The sequence below is a fragment of the Passer domesticus genome, chromosome 19 (genome assembly GCF_036417665.1).
Source record: "Passer domesticus isolate bPasDom1 chromosome 19, bPasDom1.hap1, whole genome shotgun sequence".
NCBI lineage: Eukaryota > Metazoa > Chordata > Aves > Passeriformes > Passeridae > Passer > Passer domesticus.
In genome coordinates this window covers 2,138,922-2,159,189 of record NC_087492.1, presented here as the reverse complement: position 1 = coordinate 2,159,189, position 20,268 = coordinate 2,138,922, and the positions used below count along the sequence as shown (strand labels likewise).

The 20,268-nt window shown below is 43.4% G+C and overlaps 1 protein-coding gene across 11 annotated transcripts in view; it reads right to left on the bottom strand.

The window, feature by feature from the left end:
• Positions 1-20,268, bottom strand: part of BCAS3 (BCAS3 microtubule associated cell migration factor) — a 300,344-nt gene that overhangs the window by 92,125 nt on the left and 187,951 nt on the right. The window contains exon 24 of one of the 11 annotated variants that reach the window (XM_064394992.1): positions 6,551-7,609. The exons of the other annotated variants lie outside the window; for them this stretch is intronic. Within the exon in view, the coding sequence (XP_064251062.1) occupies positions 7,605-7,609 (5 nt within the window). The 3' untranslated portion in view covers positions 6,551-7,604. Of the gene's footprint in view, positions 1-6,550; positions 7,610-20,268 lie in introns of those variants that run through there. 11 annotated transcript variants of the gene reach the window in all.

Sequence of the window (20,268 nt, the reverse complement as noted above, 5' to 3'; positions counted from 1 at the left end):
ATTATCTAGCAGGTGGGCTCTTGCAAACACTCTGGATGGTCCTGACTGCTTGAATTTCAATCCTTACTCCTCACTAAGGTTTTCAGAAAATGCAAACAACAAACGCTTTCTTAAAAGGGAAGCTGAGATAAATCCATGCACAGAGCTCCATCAGGAGAGCTGTCAACTGGCCCCACTCCATGGGAATTAATGCAAAGGCATTGATTTGTTCTAGGCTAATGATAAGGGCTCTCGGGTTAATTTTAGGAGGAGAACTTTCATTTTCTGACTGGCAACCAGAGCTATTTATTACACAACCAGAAAGCCAAAGTTCAGCTTTGCAAGTGACTAATCAAAGCCAAGCCCTCCCTGTAGGAAAGGAGGGAAAACAAGTCTGGAATGGTCAACAACAGTTTGCTAAAACAAAATCCAATTTCTGCCTCCTGCCCACCCTGGAGCAGCTCCTCAAGGATTTCAGGCCAGCATTGAAGACAGTTTTCCAGAGGGATGAAAATCACAGCAATTCCAGGGATCACCCAGATCCTTCAAGGACACAAACCTCTTTCACAGCAACAGGAAACACCAAAAAAAGGAGAAATTCAAATAAAACCACAACAACGCTGTCAAAAACACAACAGGAAGACAAGGGAGTTGAAGAACAAGCTGCTGCTGGTGTTCTTGCTCCCTATCTCAGGGGAATCCTGGACAATGAACATCACTCCAAGTGCCACAGCACCCACCCTGGGCTGGCATGGGCCCACGAGCACGGATCCAAGTGTTCATCCCATTTCCTGGCCAGCTCTTCTGTGTCTGAGCACTGACTGCAATATCTGGCCCTCAGTCCTCTGCCTTCAAAGAGTTAAGCTATGTCCTGTAAAGATAAAAATCTCCACTTTTATTACTTTGCATGCTCCTACCAATGAGGATCCAGCTGTAATTGTAGCATTCCAAGCTCTGGAGGTGCCAAGTTTTACTAACTATAATTTAACTGGTCCAGCTGATGCAGTCCAAATTCTTGTTTGGATAATCAGCCTTTGTTTAAATATGGACTTTCAAAAAAAAAAAAATATAGAAAGAAAGAAAGCCCAGGCCAGCATTAGCCTCCAGGCATGTCATGTGAGCTGATTACCCTGCAGCAGTAGCAGACACTCATGCACAAGAGGAGGATTATTTTGCCAGAATTACTGTTACGGTAACACAGAATCAGAGCTTCTCTCCCCCCAGCCCCCACCCTTCTTCTTTTCTTTCTTTTTTTTTTTTTCCTCCCCCCTCCACAATTCACAAGTCTTCTTTCCAAGTTCAAATGAAGTTTAAAGGTGAAAAGGGCAAGAAAGTTTCATGACTGGCTGTTGAAAGAAGGAGAAATAACCAGGGTCTCCAAGTTTGCGTTTACTAAAAGCTCAACAATTTTGTATTTTGCTGCAATTCATAACTGCACAAATCCCTTTTGTTGGGTCTGTTTGGACTGAAATTAAACACTTGTTAATAATTTATAACTTAATATCATTAGAAAATAATAATAACTGTCAAGCAACTACATTCAATACATAAAGCAAGTTGAGTGGCTCGTTAGATTATTTGTCAAAGCAACAATTTCTATATATTTTAGCTTATTTCTACTGGGAAGAGCGGTTAAAGAGCCACCCAGCTTGCTTGGAAATCATTTCTCCACCAGCTGGGAGCAATTCCCAAATTGCTGCACCTCAGCCACATCCAAGTGATGCTGGCTCACTTTAAAAGCACTGCAGCCTGACTGCAGAGGTGCTGGAGGAGGGATGGCCAAAGCCCTTCGCTGCTCCCTGCCCAAAAATGCATCCCACACTGGCCATGCTTTGCTCTAAATCTGACATCTGAATGGAACTGAAACAGTGGCCAGCAAAGCAACTGTCAAAATGAGGCATTTAGGAAGAGAAAAATCTTAATTCTGTTTCTTGGTCAAGGACCTGAGCTGCACGAAGCTGGTGCTGCCTTCCCTAGAGCTGTGTGTGTGTGTGTGTGTATGTGTGAGTGCGAGGAATTTTGGGAGAAAACTCACTTGTAAAATGTCACAGGCTGTGGTTCTTCTTGGGAAGCCATGAGAGTGGCTTTTTGGAAAAACAGAAATGGAGAATCCCAGACTAATTTGGGTTGGAAGGGACCTTAAAGCTCACCCAGTGCCAGCCCTGCCATGGCAGGGACACCTCCCAGGCTGCTCCCAGCCCTGTCCAACCTGGCTTTGGACACTTCAGGGATCCAGGGACAGCCACAGCTGCTCTGGGCACCTGTGCCAGGGCCAAGAATTCCCAATATCCCATCCAACCCAGGCTCTTCCAGTTTGACATCAAAGCTCATCAGACGTCTGACCTATTTGATCATTTTTCTCTCCGTGTGAGCACCTGTGGCAATTCTATTTTTTTTTTTTCATATTAATCTATGAAGTTGAAACCATAAAATTTATACTAAGCAAGGAAGTTGGAAGTTCAGATTAAAAACTTTATCTGAGCCAGTCTGCCCCGACCCTGAGCTCGTGTAAACTGATTTCAGTCAGTGGTGCCACAAGAACTGACATCAGTCAGGGGCCTGCTCTTGTTTCCATCTATTTATCTGAGATCATTCCTAATGTACTTACTGAACAAGTCTGCTCCTTTTATTCCTTTCAAACTCCTTCTCTTGATTTTTTTCCTTCTGTCCCCTTTGCCTGCAGACTGAGAGCTGCACACACACCCAGAGAGAGCCACCTCCTCCCACCTTCTCCACTCCCAGCTCTTCCCTCCTCAGCCTGTTTTCTTCCCATGATTTCTTCTATTTCCCACGATTTCTCCATGATTCTTAATATTGGAATGTCTCAAGGAAGCAGAGGAAGGCTCCAAACACTGCAGGTTATTCACAGCACAAGTTCTCAAAATATTATTTCATTCACCTTGAAGGTGAGGAGCTGCCCAATGTCCTCATGCCCAAACAGGCTTTGGGGTCCTTTAAAGTGACCACACAAATAAGAAAGGCAATAAGAGAAATGGCATTTTATTGAATTGACTTCTAAAGTCTCCATGCTTCTCCCAGAAATCAAAAGGTGCCTACAGAGGAACCAGAAGATGCCACTCTGGTTAGTGACAGTAGGTCTTTATTGGCTTTAATTAACTTTTTTAATTCTTCAATTTTTAGTCAAATGTGGAAGGTTTCTCTTTTTTTTTTTTAAGTGAATGCTCTCAAACACATGGAAAAAATACAGGAATTGATAAAATTGATCTATAACATATTTTTACTTGAGAAAGGATTACAAGGTTGAATCTTAACATTATATACTTAAAACCATTTCTTGTTCCACTGCCTTTACAGTTCCAAAAAAAATGTACATTTTGGAGACAAAGGCCTTTATCCTCTTAAGTGCTGTGGATTTCATGCCAATCTCCCAATATAAAGCAGACTTCAGACTCAGACCCCAGAGAAATGGTCTCGGAAAGATTAGATTTTCCACCACAAAATAAAAGCCTTGTGTGGGGAACCACACCAGCTCCAACACCTCCTTCCTCCTGAGTGCCTGTCTGACAGGGAGGAACTCCCCCAGCCCATCCCATGCCCCCTCCTCCAAATGGAAGTGGTTTGATCATTCCTCTGCTCTTGTGCCAGCCAGTTTTTCTGTGTGTAATATAGCCAGAATTGTTACATATCCCTGAAAATCAGTATTTTTTAAGGTTTTTTAAAATTCTGTATTATTTTGCAACACGAAGTTTGCTCTTAATATTAGTGTACAAAGTGAATTCTGATTGGTGATGGAAAATAGACAGACTCAGTGTAAGGGGCACATGAACAAAATGATGAAAATTTCTTCTAAATGAGCAAGATATTTTTAAGAGTTGCCCATCAAAGGTGTGCACCTCTAACACCAACATGAAATTAATGATGCCAAGTGTCAATAAACACAACAGGAAACTTTCTTAAACTTCTCATGAGGTAGAAAGGTATTTTTATCAATCATCCCCATATTAGTAAACACAGAATTTTCAGGATATTTCAAACCCCACTGCCAGTAATAAAGTAGGACAAGCAAGAAAAAGAGAGAAATATAGATTCAACACAATGTAGCTCCTGAGGATTCATTTTTAACACCACCAAAGCCACCCAGAAAAGAATGAATTCAAGAATCAGAAGATTAAAACTGCGTGTAGTCAGCTCAGGATTGGTGAGCTGCAGATGGAAAGTTTCTTGGGAACACACAGTTTAAATTCTAGTTAGGATATTCTGTGATTAAATGCTCCTCCAATTTTTGAGTACATCACTTTTTTCCCTACCGGCTACTGTGATACAAAAGATATCTCCTGCAAACATAGAACTGGTAAAAAAAAGAGAAGTGCAAGTAAAAGCCATTTAGGTTTCCAGCAAAGACATCAAAGCAAACCAGCTAATGGACATCCAGGATAGTCAAATCACTCCTGCAAAATCCATTAGTTACTAAAAGTTCTGGAGGGCTCCGTTTTTACAGTAAAACCTGTAAAAACTCAGTATCCAGTTTCTCTGTTGGGACACTGAGGTGTGAAGATCCAAACGATGCTGGAACTGAACTTGTATATTTGAACCTTTTGAACTCCAGCTGCCCTTCATAAATTACTTTACCACCAGCTTTAACACGTTCCTAACCCACCGTGCAAGAAAAAGGAGGAATCATTAAAACTCCTGGAAATGGAACTGAACTTTCTAACACTTCCAGTGGAATTTCTCTTGGTTCAGAAGACAAGCAGGGCTGGGGGAGGAGGAGAAGCTTCCAGATAGAGCAGTGAAATACCATCTGTGCTGAGGCTATGAAAACAGAGAGGCCAATCCCCTCCCCAGCCCCAGACCCAGGGAGGTGGTTGGGAATGGCCCCATCCAGGAGCAGGCAGTTGCTCCTTTCCTGTCAGATGGAAGCAAACCCCAGCAATTCCCAAGAACTTTGTTTTGCACCTCAGAATGGGACGTGCTGCCCTGGACGGGCAGAATTTTGGGATGCAGGGGGTTCTCAGCACACCCCATCCACAGGGAGACAGAGATTCACCCTTCCCCTGAGGGAAGCTCAAATATTCAGAGTTTAGAAAAGAATCCAAGACAACGGCAATAAAGATTCTTAATTAATTTTAAGGTGAATTAAACTGCGAGACGGCAGCTCAGGAGCTCAAACACAACTTCTGCTTTCCATGGGAAATGAGGACAATCAGCAGGTCCCTCCTCATTGTTTTTCAGACTGTCAGTGTGTTTATGGACAGTTAGTCACTGAGATGTTGGGGAAAAATGAAGGTTTTAAGTCCAGAGGAATGGAAAGGCTGGTTCCCAAACAGGACAGCACATTATCCTATAACCAAACCAGATATTCCTTTCTCCTACACCTTTCCCTGCCTGCAGAGAGCTCAGCATCCAAAGCTGCAACACAGAATCCACAGGAACTCTTCAGCCCCAGTCCTGCTTGCAGAAGGATTTCTGGGTTCAGGAAAGTCACTGATTTTTTTCTCCACCTGAGATTTGTCATTTACAAATGAGGAAATTGTCCATCGTAGAGGAATGTGCTTTCAATGGGTCAACTAATACAAAAATACTGCTTTTCTCTTTGGATTATGATGTTATCACATTATATCTGGACACTGCATTTCACTTTCTCTTTAAAATGATCTTGCTAAGCAGCAAAGGGACACAGCAGCTCCCACTTACAGGTCACCTCAGGTCTCCTGAACAAACTATGCCCCAGGGTTTTGGTGAAACTCAGGAATTCCAAAAGCAAAGCACATTGCCCTCAGCACACAAAATGCTTCTGATTCGCAGAATGACACAAATGTACAAGGCAAAAAAAAGGATGCTTGATTATTTTTTGTAATGGATGGCTTTTAGATGGGCAGAACACACTCAGGCATTTCTTAAAGCCCCAAACCACGGGTGATTTCCAACAAAGGCCTTGTGTGAAGTGCTGCTTGCTTATCACAAAGACTTGGAAAAAGAATTTTCAGGGATTGAACTCTGAGTTTTAACCCTGGACAAAGAATCAGATGCTGCACAAGTGTGTGCTCCTTAGTCCTGTGGTGCTGCCACACTGCTGATCTTGAATCCTTTGGATTGATAAATTTGTGTGAAATTATTTGACATTTCAAAAGAAAGTCAATAAAAAAGGAAAATGACACAACTTTCTGAGTAAAGTCCTGAGTAAAGGCTCAGTTTGCCTGTTTAAGGAATAAGACACATAAAATCTTATTCAAAGTTGGCTTGCAATTTATGAAATTACCACCTCCATTGATTACTGCTCCTAATGAGACATTACAATGAACCACGTGGACAGTCCAATTCAGATGAATAACACAGATGTTTAAAAAAAAAAGATCACTAAATCTCACATAATTTAGCCTGTTTTACTTCCCACTTGCATGAAGAAACACTTGTGGTTTCTCCTTCCCTCTCCCCCAGCACAGACTGCCTTTCTTCCCTGGCTTCCCCTGTTGGAAACGAGCCACGGATCATTTACAGCCTCGCGAGCTTTGCTGGGGCACTTTCTGAGGATCCCTCTGCAAAATGGGACCACATTTCAACCCAGAGAGACGCAGGTAGGAGCCTTGAAAAAACAGGCCAGCAGCCAGAGTGGTCATCAGCAATTTTTGTTTAAATGCATTAACAACATAATTTAGAGCATTCACATCATCCAAGCATCCCCGCTCTGTGCATGGCGAGCTGCAGTCATTACATCTCATCAGCCAGAAAGGACCCACGTCTCTGACATTAAACAAACAGCAGAGAAGGTCCCAGAGCCAAATCACAGCAATAACCCCTGTGCCAAAGGCAGTCCCACAGAAGTCAGGAAGCAGAGGCACATCCAGCCCTTATCCCTGGGAGCTCCGTGGTTTGGGACTCCCGAGCAGCAGCAGCAGGCAAAGGCTGATCTCCTCTAAGAGAGGCTTCATCTGCTGGGGGGCATTACAAAATAGCAGAGATCAGTCCTGCCTGATGCAAAGGTTGAGTGAGAAGAATAGCATTACATAATGTACAGCAAAATGTTAATTTACAAGACTCAAATCAAGGCCGGGATGTGCTGCAGAGCACCAGCCCCACGACGAGAGGGCATGAAAGAACCAGAGAGGTCTCACAACACTCCTGTCTCTTAGGCCATTTTTGGTTTATATATTTTGTTTCACTCGTTGATAATCTTACAGACAAGGGAAACCATGCTGCTGGGGAAGTACTAAATCACACCACAAGAGCTAAGGTTTTTAGATGGAACAAGAAGCTGATTACACATGCACTGAGTATACCAGTCACTAAGCGTTTCTGGATTGCAGGGATAAGATACTCTCTTTGCTTATTACTGCCTCCTTGATCCAAAGAGATTTAAGCAACTGTTTTCAATTAGATGTTTTTAAGCTAGTAAAACTACATCCATAAAGACATATTTATAGAACAACTTAAAACGAGAAGAATTAAAACGACTGCAAAACTGATGAATTCCATTCCCCCACCAACCCTCCCCCCCCACCCCGAATCATTTACTGACCATTAACGAGCAAAAAGCACTGCAATTTTAAGAATTAATCCAGTGTTGCAAAATTAAATCAGATACACTAGGAGGGATAATGACAAACTGGTGGCTCCAGCGTTGTCAGTTTGCGGGTGATACAAGTTCAAGTCGTCTGTGCTAGTGGTCACTCTGTTGGAACAAACATGAACATAAAAGGGAACATTAAAAGTGCAGCAGCACCAACTGAATCAATTCTGTCACTGAGGATGCAGGCTCAGAAGTGGCACAGGGTAAATATTGTATTTTAGAAGGAGCTGCCCAGTTCCACGACTGCGAGACCTCAGCGCATGGAAATAAAGGAAGAGGCAGCAATGGAAGTAAATGAAGGGACAGGATCCTCATTTCCCTCTAAATGCCAGAGCACAAGAGCCTGGCAGTGTGGCTTTGCCACACATGACTGCTTTCAGCCCCAGGAACCCATGAGGAATATTCTGAGAGCTCCAGGAACAAAACTGAGCTTTGATAGTTTTCATCCGACAGCTGCTTAAACAAAATTTGCCTAAAACGCTCTGCAGCATGTGACTGGAAATGTCTGCAGGATGAGTTGCCTCATCTCTGGCACTGGAGAACACAGAGCCATGGCAGAGGTTGGGGATGGGCACAGCCACAAGCAGGACACCCTTACCTCTGCCAAAGCCATCAGCTGCTCACTGACACCTCTCTTTTATACCTGCCTGGCCCACGCTGCAGACAAATAACTGCTAAGGAAAGCCCCACTCCAGTCCTGCCTCCTCCTGCTGCTAAATCCATCTGAAAAAGCTCAAGGCATCCTAAATTTTATCTTCCCTAAACTTCCCTACAAGCTCCATTTGTTCCTACCTAAGCACATCATCATGAAAACACTTAACAGTGGACTTGGAGATTCAAATACATCACTTAAAGAGACACATTTTATACATTTAATACCCTTCAGAATCTGGCCATAAATACAAACGGATGTTACAAAGCATGACCCAGAGTCTCAGGCTGTCACTGTGGTCTCAGCCTGGGCACCTGAGGTGATGGGTGCTGTGCCTGGACCTGGGAACATCAGGGAAGCACAAGAGACATTTTATTTTTCCTCTTTCGTTTAAATTTGTAGTTTATATTTTCTCCATGGGCATCATAAGGAAATTTTAGCCATTATTTTGGGTGATTGAACCCAGAATCACACACAGGGTCTATTTTTAAGGGAACTCTTCCATCCTGAAGAAAGGAAGTGCCCTTTGGCTACGCAGCACCTTGCCTGTCCCCAGATACGTGGGATAAAAACATATTTGGGAATAAAGGAAAGGAGACAGGGAGGATTCAAGCAGTGACATAACCTGTGCAACTGCAGCCTGGTTTCTGTTCCATGATGTTCAAGAAACAGCTGCAGTGATTAATTCCTTAAATCTCTGTATTGATCCAAGACCAAACCTACAGGACAGGCAGATCCTCACACATCCTCTGGAACCCCTTTGTGCACCCAGATGAGCCTTGGGATCATTTAGGTTGGGAAAGACCTCTAGGATCACGGAGTCCAACATCAGAGGCATGATTACATCAGATTCCCCCTTGGAATGAATGTGTCTCTGACCCTCTGACTTCTAATTGGTTTTGATCATGTTTAGAATGTGTTAAGAAACAAGATCAGAAATATTCCATTTTTGTTTATGGGCAATTCAGGAATGACCAGGCCAAACCAACGCCTTCTGCAGGGTAAAGGATGCCTGGTGAGAGCAAAAGCCACAGGATCAAACCAAAAGCCAAGTTTCATACAATTGCATCCCAATTGGCAGAGCAAATCTGTGAGATAGGAGCGAACATAAAAGCAAGTGAAATAACACGGACAGGGAGGCAGCAAACAACCTTGCCTAAGGCACAACACTAATGCCAGACTAACTTCAAAGCAGCCACTGAACCAGCACAGGTGACAAACAATCTGCATAAAAATAAGTCTAAAGCAGCACTGCCTCCTTTCCTTCCCTCAGTCCCTTCTGCTCTTGCTCACTGCAACTCTTTCTTTTAATTTTAGACATGGAACAATGTCTATAAATGAGAATGCAGCATTTTAGCCTCAAGTTTCCTCAAATAAACTCAGCTAAGAGAAGCCCACCACGACAGAAGCTTTCCTCTGCCTATTTCTTTTTGTTTTGCTCATTGTAATTTATAATGAACCTCTTCCACAGTAAGCTGACTCAGGGAAAAACCACTCTGAAAGGCATCAGCTACTGATGAATTGTTTTTATTAATTAAGTTAGAGAAACAAAAACCCCAGTGGTTTTCAGTGCTGCAGCTTGCAGCAGAGCCCACAAGCTTGGAGGCAGAAAGTGTGAAAGTCACAGCTCTGCTCTGAGCATCTCCTCCATTTCTTTACTGAGGGGCTGAAATTCCAGAGAAAAAGGGTTTTTTTCCTCTTTCTTAACCTAAAGATTTGGTCCTTTGAGCAGCCGCTTTGGACTTAAGAAGGCACCACAAAAGCCACTGCCTTTACTGCATTAAAAACTGAAATAATGGGTATTAAGCAGAAGTAGCTCTTATATACCCTGATATTTGAGAGGTTCAGCCTGCACAGGGCTTTGCTAAAGAACAGTGGATGGAAGAATGGAGTTAAGAAAAGCATTTAATCCTGCTGACTTCCAAAGACCTTTGGATTTTCCTTTTAAGTTTTAGCAGCCAAGAGATTCAAGTTTTATTTTCCCTCAGAGGCTGAGGACATTGAGGAGAATCTCTGGATTTTGGACACCCCTTGGTCCTGGGACATCACACCAAGGAAGGTGGGATTCTCTTGCTGGGATTTCTTCCCTTGAACATGCAGTTGGTGAAGAAATTAATAATTTTCAATAATAAAACTTTGGGATTCCCTTCTTTAAGCTAGAATCCTCTTAGAATAGTGACATTTTATTTCATGAGCCTCTACCTTTGGCCATCAGCTCTTCTGCTCACCCACTCACCACTATTTTATCCAATCTCACACACCTCTCATGGAAAGAACAAAAATACCCTAAAATTTGCACATGCAATCAAAAGGAAGCTTATTCACACAGTTAGAACATGCTTTTTCATGCACTGCTGGTTACTGGAAAGTTTAACTTTTGTTAGAGGATAGAAATAAAACAAAACAGGAAAGTGGATATTTTTCTTACTTATTTCAAGTGTACATATTTTGGGTAATTTTATTTTTTCCCTGTGACACAGAATAGAGACTCTTCTTGGAGGCTGTAATAGCCCTCAGCGTGTTTTCCACCAAGAATGCAAAAAAGAAACACTTTTGCTGGAGAAGTCATGGAAACTGGTAAATTGAAGACACAAGCCCTCATTGAAGACCTATAATTTTTTAATTAAATTTACATGTCAGTGGATCTTTTGAGCTTGGCCTGTGTGTTTTTTATAATGTACATTTCTCGTGCTTTTTCCCATGGGTATTTCTGCACTATTTCCAAACTGGGATTACTCAAGTTGAAGTGTGATAAAGGGCACATTATAGTTATATTAAGCAAAAATAGGGAGGAGAAAGCTTTTCCATAGTGCAAAGAAAGCTGTTCTCCAAGCCCCATTTCTGGTAACAAGCAGAGCAAGGCAACCACTCAGCTAGAAACTGCTGCCATCAAACCAAGGCTTTGTCCTGAGCAGAGGGGGGATTTATTCCATCCCATTCTGTTTTCTGCTGAAAATTAAAGGTTGTTTGCTTCACAATTGTTAAGTCTTGCTCTGGGGTATCATGAAAAATACGTGAGCAACAAAACGAGGGGGAAGCTGTGTGCTGGGCATTGCTGCTGTGCTGGTTTGGGGCAGCTGCAGAGGAGGGGTTCTGGAGGCACTTTGGGGTCCCTGCCCTGCCCAGAGGTTTCACAGCTGTGTTCTTCCTCCTCACAGCTCCCTGAAGGATGCAGGGACATGCACAGTGCCTGGCCCACGTCAGGGGCACTTGTCACCAGTGCTGCAGCCACAGACAGGCAGCAGCTGGATGGGAAAGGGAAAGGAAGGGAAAGGAAGGGAAGGAAAGGAGGGCATGTCAGCTCAGAGCTGCAGAAAAGGTTTTTCACAGCAGCTATTTGCAACCCTCCAAGGAGCTGCAGAGGCTGCCCATTAAAACCCTGTTAAAACACTTCTGATGTTGTCAGCAGTGGAGAGCTGAAATAGCACAGTGATCACTGAGATACTATCTGCCTCAAGCAGTTCAGTGGTACTGTCAATAATATGAGCAAGAAGGTACAAGATGAGCAACAACCTAATTCCTGCATCAAAATTTCATAAACTCCCTCAGCTGGCAAACACTAGAGATGTGGGCAAACACAGGCCAGCCAATAAACCACCCAGGAAAGATGACCTCAGGTCTGGAATCTTTCCCAAAAGCTTTGAACCTTTAAGTTAATTTACACTTTGAAAGCAAAGCAGAGTGATGCTGATGGTAAGGCAGCAGGGGTGAGGTGATGCTCTCCCAGCAGTGCTCCCCAGCTGCTCCTCAGCTCCACACTCCTGACAGAGCCCAAGGAAAAAACACAGCACCACTTTTAGGCATACACCCTTCCAAATACCCCCGGCTAGAGTTTCTTCCCTGCTTTAATTGTTGATTTATCTTCAGTACTAATTCCTTGGGATAATTTGTGCAAGTGTGGTTTTACCAGGTAGGAAAACTTGCCACTTCTTGAGGAAAGCAGCTCCTTGTTTGAAAACAGAGCTCCTGATGTGCCAGGTGCTAAAACTGTGAGTAATGACAGCAGGATCATCTACTCCTCTGCTACTCTGTGCTGTAAGGGCTACTCACAGTGAGTAATGGCTGGAGAAGCAGGGCCAAGGTGAGGAGTTATTTATAATACAGTAGCCACTGAGTAAGAGCTTAGCTATGAATTCACTGCTCTGGCTACAATTTTGTGAGAAAACAAACAGAGCCAGCTCTTGGTTTTCCAGTTTTAAAAGTTATATACATACACTGTAAACTAGCAAAAATGATTCAGGAAGGATTGGGGTGGTTATTTATAAAGCAGCCACGGCAGAGATCAGGTGGATGCAGGACAAGCAGAGATGGTTTAATTCCTTAGGTGCTTCCTCAGGGTGGCTGTGGCAGGCAGGGAAACTCTTAGACTTGACTTAAACCAGTCTCAGATGCTTCCCCCTCTTTATGCAATAAATTTCCACTGCAGAGAGCCAGAGCTTGCTGGAAATCCAGCAAAGACTCAGACTGTCACCTGCTCAGCAGGGCTGGGGCTAGGGGTCAGAATAACCCTCCACTTTTTACTAGAAGTGACTGTGCCAAGGGTCTCAGAACCAGCTCCTGTCAGGGGCACCCTGCATCTGCAGAGATCCAGCATGCTCAGGAATATTTCTGAATTGTTTCTGTCAGCCCAGAATGAAGCAAATGAACAGTAACATATCTGGGCATTAAAAAAAAAAAAAGGGATTGGGAAAACAAACTGGGATAACAGGATCAAGCTCAGCACTCCTGAAGTTCCTACACAGGAACATGTGATTTCCCAGTGCACCCTGCAGAATAAATGGACATTTTCCAACTCCCACATTACAGGTCATGACTTCCTGGTGCTAATTTGGATTCTGCTGAGGAACTTTTTATCGACTGGAGTTTGGAGAGAAGGCACAGCAGAGACTTTGGGCTTGGCACTGAGCATTTGAAGGCTGCCCTACTGAAAACTCTGCTTTTCACCCCACAAGGACATATGGCTCAGATTTGGGATGGAACAGACACTTGGAAAACCAGAAGGAACAATTCCCCAGTTTAATTCTGGATTGTAAACACTAAAGGCATGGTTTCTTAGGGGATTTTTAAACCTACTGCCAGCTTTGCTATCTGCTGTGCTTCCAGTTTGGAGTGTCCAAGGGGGATATTTTCACCTTGACACACAAGTTCTACACCAAATTCAGCTCTCCCATGTTTTTGGCAGGGAGTTGGTTATTTCAGTGCCACTGAGCCCTTTGCAAGTGGCCAAAATTCCCCTTGGACAAGCCCTGAGCTCACACAGAGCCACCTGAAAAGTCTGCTTAAAAACCCACAAAACCTAAAACCATCTTGCACTTTTTTACATGTCTTATGATTTTAACAAAGTTGTCTTTTCCCCTTTCCTTATCTAAAAGAAAATGAAAACCACTCAGTGTTAGGGAGAAGGACACAAAGAGCAATGACAGCCTCATTCCCTCGCTCTCAGGAGCCTGAAGTTAAATACCAGCCTTTGTACAACTGCTCCCCTCCTTTTATTAGCCAAATATTGTGGCACCAGAGCACCAAGAATAAAATTACAACCATTTGGGATGAGTGTAACTTTTACAAGAGTCAGATATCCCCAACAAGCCGACAGTCAATAACCCAGCACAAATTAACTCTGGCAAATAATAGGTGTGTTGACCCTAAATTCATGAGGCAATAAAACCTACCAACAGCCTGTTGTTTTTAAAATACTCAGGCACTTCTCAAAGACAATATAGTTTTTGTTTGGGAGCAAGAAGATCATTAATTAGGAAAGCTTTTAAAGGAAGTTTTAGTATCATTAGCAAAAGCTAATGGGAAAATAAATTAAGTTACAACATCTGACACCAAGTTTGGAAAAGAAAGGCACTAAAATACCAAAGCTGCTTTACGTGTCCCAAGAATAGCACCCTTCCCCACAGACCTCCATAATTACAATAAAAAAATTAAATTTCCTCCATTTCTTGTTGCATTTTGAGTTAGAAACACATTGCTGCCAACACACTGCAGTCCCAGAGATAAAATCTGAACCAACTTTGTTCACCCCTCCAACGCCACCACAGTGAAAATACCCTTAGAAACACAATCTAACAATCTTTTCTTCCCAATTTGCTTTTTCCTTCTGAGAGCTTTTCAAGCATAGCAAAGCTCAGGTAGAGCTGTCCTGTTCTGAGCTCCCGTGCACATTCTTATTCCATGGAGGAAAACGAATTTTCTAAATATTTTGAGATTCTGTTTAAAAAAAAAAAAATTAAAAATACACCATGAAAGGTGGCCTAAAATATTGAACGGCTTGGAGGAAAATTTTCTTTTCCCTTGCCCTGGATGCCTTGCTCAGAGACGCCACAATGTCTGTCAAACAACTGTTGCATATGAAGGAAGGCACATAATGACATTGTCCATTATTTCAACCATGTCAGCTGAGGAATTATGAAAGATTTATACCTGTTTCATATTAAAACTATTTAGTAAATGTCACATAGCACAGCAAAAAAACCAGAGGCACGTTATTGAGAGGGCAGCAGGCTCAGCACAGAGCTCTGCAGGATGCCCAGCCAGAGCACACTCTGCAAGCTGAGGGTTGGCATGGCCATAAAACCCCTCAGTGACACAACCTTCTGCTGCTTTTCTAGGAAAACAGAAAACATAGAACTTAAATGTTATGTCATTTAAAAAGGAAGGTGTGCAGAAAGTAAAATTAAATATTAATAGCATTTTAAAAAATTGGAAAATTAACAGAGGCAATTAAAACTGCAGCAGCTCAGGACATCACACCCCTGTCCCTGGACAGGCTGCCTCATTTAAGCAGAAGATGCATTTTCCTCTTCCCTTTTGCTTCAAGCTTTGCTTCTATGAGAACCAGGGGAAGAAATTTTCCTCTTCAATACCTTTACATTTGTGTAAAGCAGAATTACACAAAATGCTGATGCAAGCCCCAAAGGGAAGATCTTGTGTGTGGAGCCCACCCTGCCAAGGCCACCTCAACTCCACCCCGAGCTGCTGCTGCCTCTGCCTGTCCCTGGGATGCACCAGGGCCCAGGTTCCTCCTGCTGGGAGGGAGTTTATCCACAGGAAATAAGAAGGGAAAATTCATGCTCAGCTGCTTAATGGGAACTGACGTGGCCTCTCCAGAGAGGGAGAAACTTTGGATGTCAGGCAGGTTAGCACAGGGCAAGCAGACGGTCAATAAAATATTCAATAAAGGACTCTGATATGATAGATCTAATATTGTGGAAAAAGCCAGAAGTTTTTTCTTTTTTCTTTTCTTTTTTTTTGGTGATAAAACAAGTTTAAAATGGTGGTTTAAATGGTCTATACAATATTAACCTCCTAAAGCTTGAAAATAATTGTGGCTGGGTTTTGAACTTGTTAGAAAAGGTAAAACAACTAAAAGCTTGTGTAGCACATGATACATTTCTGGGCACAGGCAAAATGGGTAATTCAGAATAAGGGCACTGCAGTTTTTACAAAATCTGTTTAAAACCAATCTTTAATTTCAAAACCAATCTTTAATTATTAAAAATAAAAATAAGAAGAGTATCTACTGATCACAAATCCACAGGATGCTCAGGAAAACAGGCACAAACCTGCCCCAGGATCCCAGCAGAGATCCTGACCCGAGTCCTGGCCTGGCTCCTCTCCTCCCCAGCAGATCCAACCTGCTCCTCATTTTCCCAAGCTGGATTCCAACCAGATTTCCTCTCTGAGCAACTCTTCCAGCCCAGCTCTTCCAGGCCCTGCAGTCTTGCCCCCACAGCACCAGACTGGAGGGGTTGGTAGGGAAGCCCTGGAGGGATCAGGGAGCAGCCAGCCGTGAGCAGGGAATCCCTGCAATCATTCTGATGAAGCTAAATCTTGGGAGTTTACATAAAAGGAAAATTAAATCAGGCACTGGAGTGGATTGGAAAGAAATGCACCAGGAGATGGATAAAGTTAATCACGTTTAGTGGAGGCTGATGCTGACCTACTCAGCCTTGCCTTGGAGATCCCCTGCTCTTGCTGGAGTTTCATTATTTGGGAACAGAGAACACACAGGGCTGTGGCAGCTGCCCTGAATTCCTGCAGTGCTCTCTGTGTGCAGGGAAATCCCACCTCAGCCCTGCAGCATCACTGCTGAGAGCAGGGTGGGAATGCAGGAAAGCAGGGCTGGGCATTGCTCATCTGGGGGCTCCCAAAGTCTGGTCCCGTCCTTCAAACCCTGCACTCAGGGGAAAAATCACCTCAGTAAAATAATGACAGCAGAATTTCACTGTTGAGTTCTAGCAGAGGATCACTGAGGCTGGAAAAGCCCTGGAAGATCATCAAGCCCAAAGCCAGCAGGAACCCCAAGTGCCACATCCACACATCCTTTAAATCCCTGCTGGGATGGGGACTCCACCACTGCCCTGGGCAGCTGGGCCAGGGCTCTGACAGATGCACAGGAAGCCCCAAAGTCTCCTCAGTGGCCTGGCAGGAGCCAAAATCCTGGCACACACGAGCTGCTGGGTGTTTTGGGGATGTACTCAGCCCATATTGTTGAATATTGGAGTTCTAGCTGACATTTATAACTTAAGAAATTGAGTTGTATTCCTCAAAATGCAGTGCTGGAGCAAAAGCATCCTTTTAACTCCTGCTTTAACCAGTACCAGCTACACAATCCACACAGTCTCCTGATGAAGGAGCAAAAGATTAGGATATGAATCTGTCAAGTTTGGAATATTTTTTTCTGTATAGCTCTGTTAAGTCACTGAGGACAGTAACGCTTCAGTATGTTCTGAGAATAGCTCATTTGTTCTTTATTTCAGTGTTACAGAAAAGATTATTTGCAACTATTCACTTCCTTACAAAATATTCAGATTCTTCAATGAAAAGCGTTTCCCACATTGTGGAGCCACCCACACAGCTCCATTTGAACGTGAATGAAAAGCTCTGCTTGATGCTGCTGAATATGTTAACCTCTCCTGGATCCCCAGCCCTGGTGAGCCACTCTGCTCGTGCATCTGCACAAGGAACAGTGTGGAAAACAAGCTGGATTCTGTTGGACAAATAAAGGCAACAAAGGCATCAGATGATTATGACTGAAATATCCTAATCTGTGCCCCAAGTTGTTTCATTTCTGCCAAACTAACCCTGAATTTCAGCTTACGAGGAATTAATTTTAATGTGCAACAGATCATAATTAGTAATGGGATATGAAACATTTTCCCTTCTACTTTGGGCTGCTGGTGTGAGCTTTGCCCAGCTTTAACTCAATCAGAAACCATCAGTTCGTGGTCAGTGTGAAGCAGCCTGGTGGTCGAAGCCCTTTCCCCAGTCACAGTCACAATTAGCACTCATTGAGCAACCTCAACCAAATTTTTGAGGGAACATCTGTTCCAATCCTCGTGTCTTTGTTGGAAAAGTGCAGTTTGCACTGTAGTGCTGCTGTTTGAAATGTCACCTTGGCTTGTCACCACCCTGACCCCATCAAGCTCGTGTGTGATGTCCAGGGAGGGCAGGGCAGGACACTGCTGGGTACAACCACAAATTCCATCTCCCACAGCAGCTCCTAAACCAGCAAAACCTCCTGTGGGCTCCCTCCCATTTAATAAATGGCTTTAAACCTGAGCTCCACCTCTGCTTTAGCCTCCTCTGCAGGATCTCCCTGTGGGCACACCAGGGTCTCCTGCTCCCAACACCATCCACACCGAGCTCCTCCACGTGCAGCCACCAGCCTGGTGCCTCCCCAGCAAACATGGGCATGGATTGCCAGGATGAACCCATCCACAGTGTCCAAACAACATCAAGCCACCCTTGGAATTTGACCAAACATTCTGCAGTCTCTTGTTCTCCTGAGCGCAGCCTGATCCGGCCATCAGCTCTTTCAAATCTCCCCAATTTCCCTGCTTTCCCTGCTCACACATCCCTGAATGGGAATCCCAAGGAGGTGCACGAGGCTTAGGCACCACTTTTCCCTTCCCATCGTCCTGTTTCACTGGGAAATCTGACTCTGCCATCCGTCCCTCCCCTCCCTGCCCCACCTGGGCCCTGACGCCCGGCTCCTTTAAGGGTCACTAAAAGAGAGGGCAGAGCTCTGAAGAAATTCAGAGGGAAAAAAAATAAAAAGGGGAAAAAAAAAAAGAAAAGAGAAAGAAAGAGTTGCTCTTCTTTGAGAGCTGGCTGGAGTGCAGAGCTATCTTCATAAATAGACAGGAAACAGAAAAGACTAATGTTGGGCAGATGACAGATCCCTGAATTCAGTTAACTGGCCTTCAAGATATGAACTGTTCTATTAAACATAGAGGCATTATGTTGGTCATCCACTTTAAGCCCAAGAGTGATTAAAATGCTGGCAGAAAATAAAAACTGGCTATTGAAGAGCTTGCCCCGAGGTCCTAATTTCAAATCAAATTTTACAGCGCCGCACAGGAACAATGGCAGCCCAGTACTCCAAGTCTTCTTTTTGTCACTTTGTACAAAGAAACCCCCTCAAACTCTCTCAAAGAACAATGGCCCCTCTAGATTCACAACTACGCCAAGAATGGGCTCAAACCATACAAAAACACATTTTAAAAATACATTTTACACTGCCCTTGACATTTGAGATAAATAGAAGCCAATGCATTGCAATTCCAAGTATTTTTTATATCCTTTCACAATGTGAATTTTTTATTTTCTCCAGTCTACTTGATCTTTGACATTCTGGCCTCTGCAAGAGAAGGACACAGCAGAGCAGTCAAAGAAATTAATTATGCAGATAATTGCATTTTATTAAAATGATTACTGTAGCAGGGAACACCACAAATGACAGCAACACGGCCCTGGCCCCCTGAAGAAACCAAGAGGACACAAACAGTTCATTTTTAATTGAAAAACTTCTCAGCTATTAACATTTAATTATCTGTTACCGATATATGGCACTAAGTTTAATTAGCATTTTTCTTTACATCAGGTTGGCTTCTCAGTAAAAACCCTCTCTTTTATCCTCTGAGCTGCTGCAGATTCCCCCTTGCTACAAAGTTTATTTGAATTTGGCAGCTTGGAAACAGCCAGTTGTTTCCTAGTGAACAGCACACAAGCCCATATGTTTCAACATTTAAGCAATTTAAAATCAGAGGTATAATTCTGAGCGTCCTTAGCAGAAATTGTACATTAAACACCCAGAGGATGGGAGCTCTACAAGAGATCCAGCCTTTTTTAGCACTTCTCCCATAGCAACAAAACCACTGCACACTACTTCCACCATCCCCTGGAAGCACAAGCATGGGGAGAGCAGTGGTGAGCTGGCTGCAGTGCTCTCAGCAGCAAGGGACAAGCAACTGGATCATTTTCCTTTTCTCCTTCCTGCACCTCTCTGCCACCAGGGCTCATCCCAAATTCCTTCTGAAGCACACCTGTGCTCAGGACTGGCACCTGCGTTCCTGATGTGTGGACATGTATTTGATAAGAAGTCATTGATCAGTAATTTCTTTTGCTAAACACGTGCCTTGGGTTGTTCTCTTTGTTTCTGGGTGATGGACATGAGCAGAACTATGGATTTAAATCCAGATATAGCAAATCCAGCAGGATGGTGCTGGTTTCTCTGCTCTGCTCTCTCTCACACAGCCTCCAAACTGCACCAGAATATTTTAAAGCATATCCAGAGAGCAACAAAAACTCAGCAAATCCTGAGAGGACTCAGTGGATCCATCAGTAAATATTCATTGTTCTAACCACAACAACTGGGGAAAAAAGAAGGAAAACGACAACCCAAGATGAAAATTTTTGCCTGCCACTCACTCATTCCTCGATTTTTCACACTGAGCCTGAACAGGAAACCAGTTTTTCCAGAGTGGGAATGCAGGACTGCCCTGCCCTGGCAGCCAGGGACTGGCACTGCTGCAGCACACTCAACACAACGTTCATTCCCCTCCTTTTATTTTTTTTTGCATCCCACATATGGCTGGGAACTGAAGTAAATGTTCACTTTCTTGAATGTATTTAATTTGCATGAAGTAAATAATCATTTGCTTCAGTATTCAAACCCATTTTCTCCTGGCTTTCAACACAACATGGGCATTAAATAACAGACATTAAATTAATAATTATAATTTCTAGACAAAAAGTGTGTTCTAAGTATTTTTCATCAGTATCTAAAGCTTGTTTTCCTTTAGTGAAGGTTCTTTCTCTT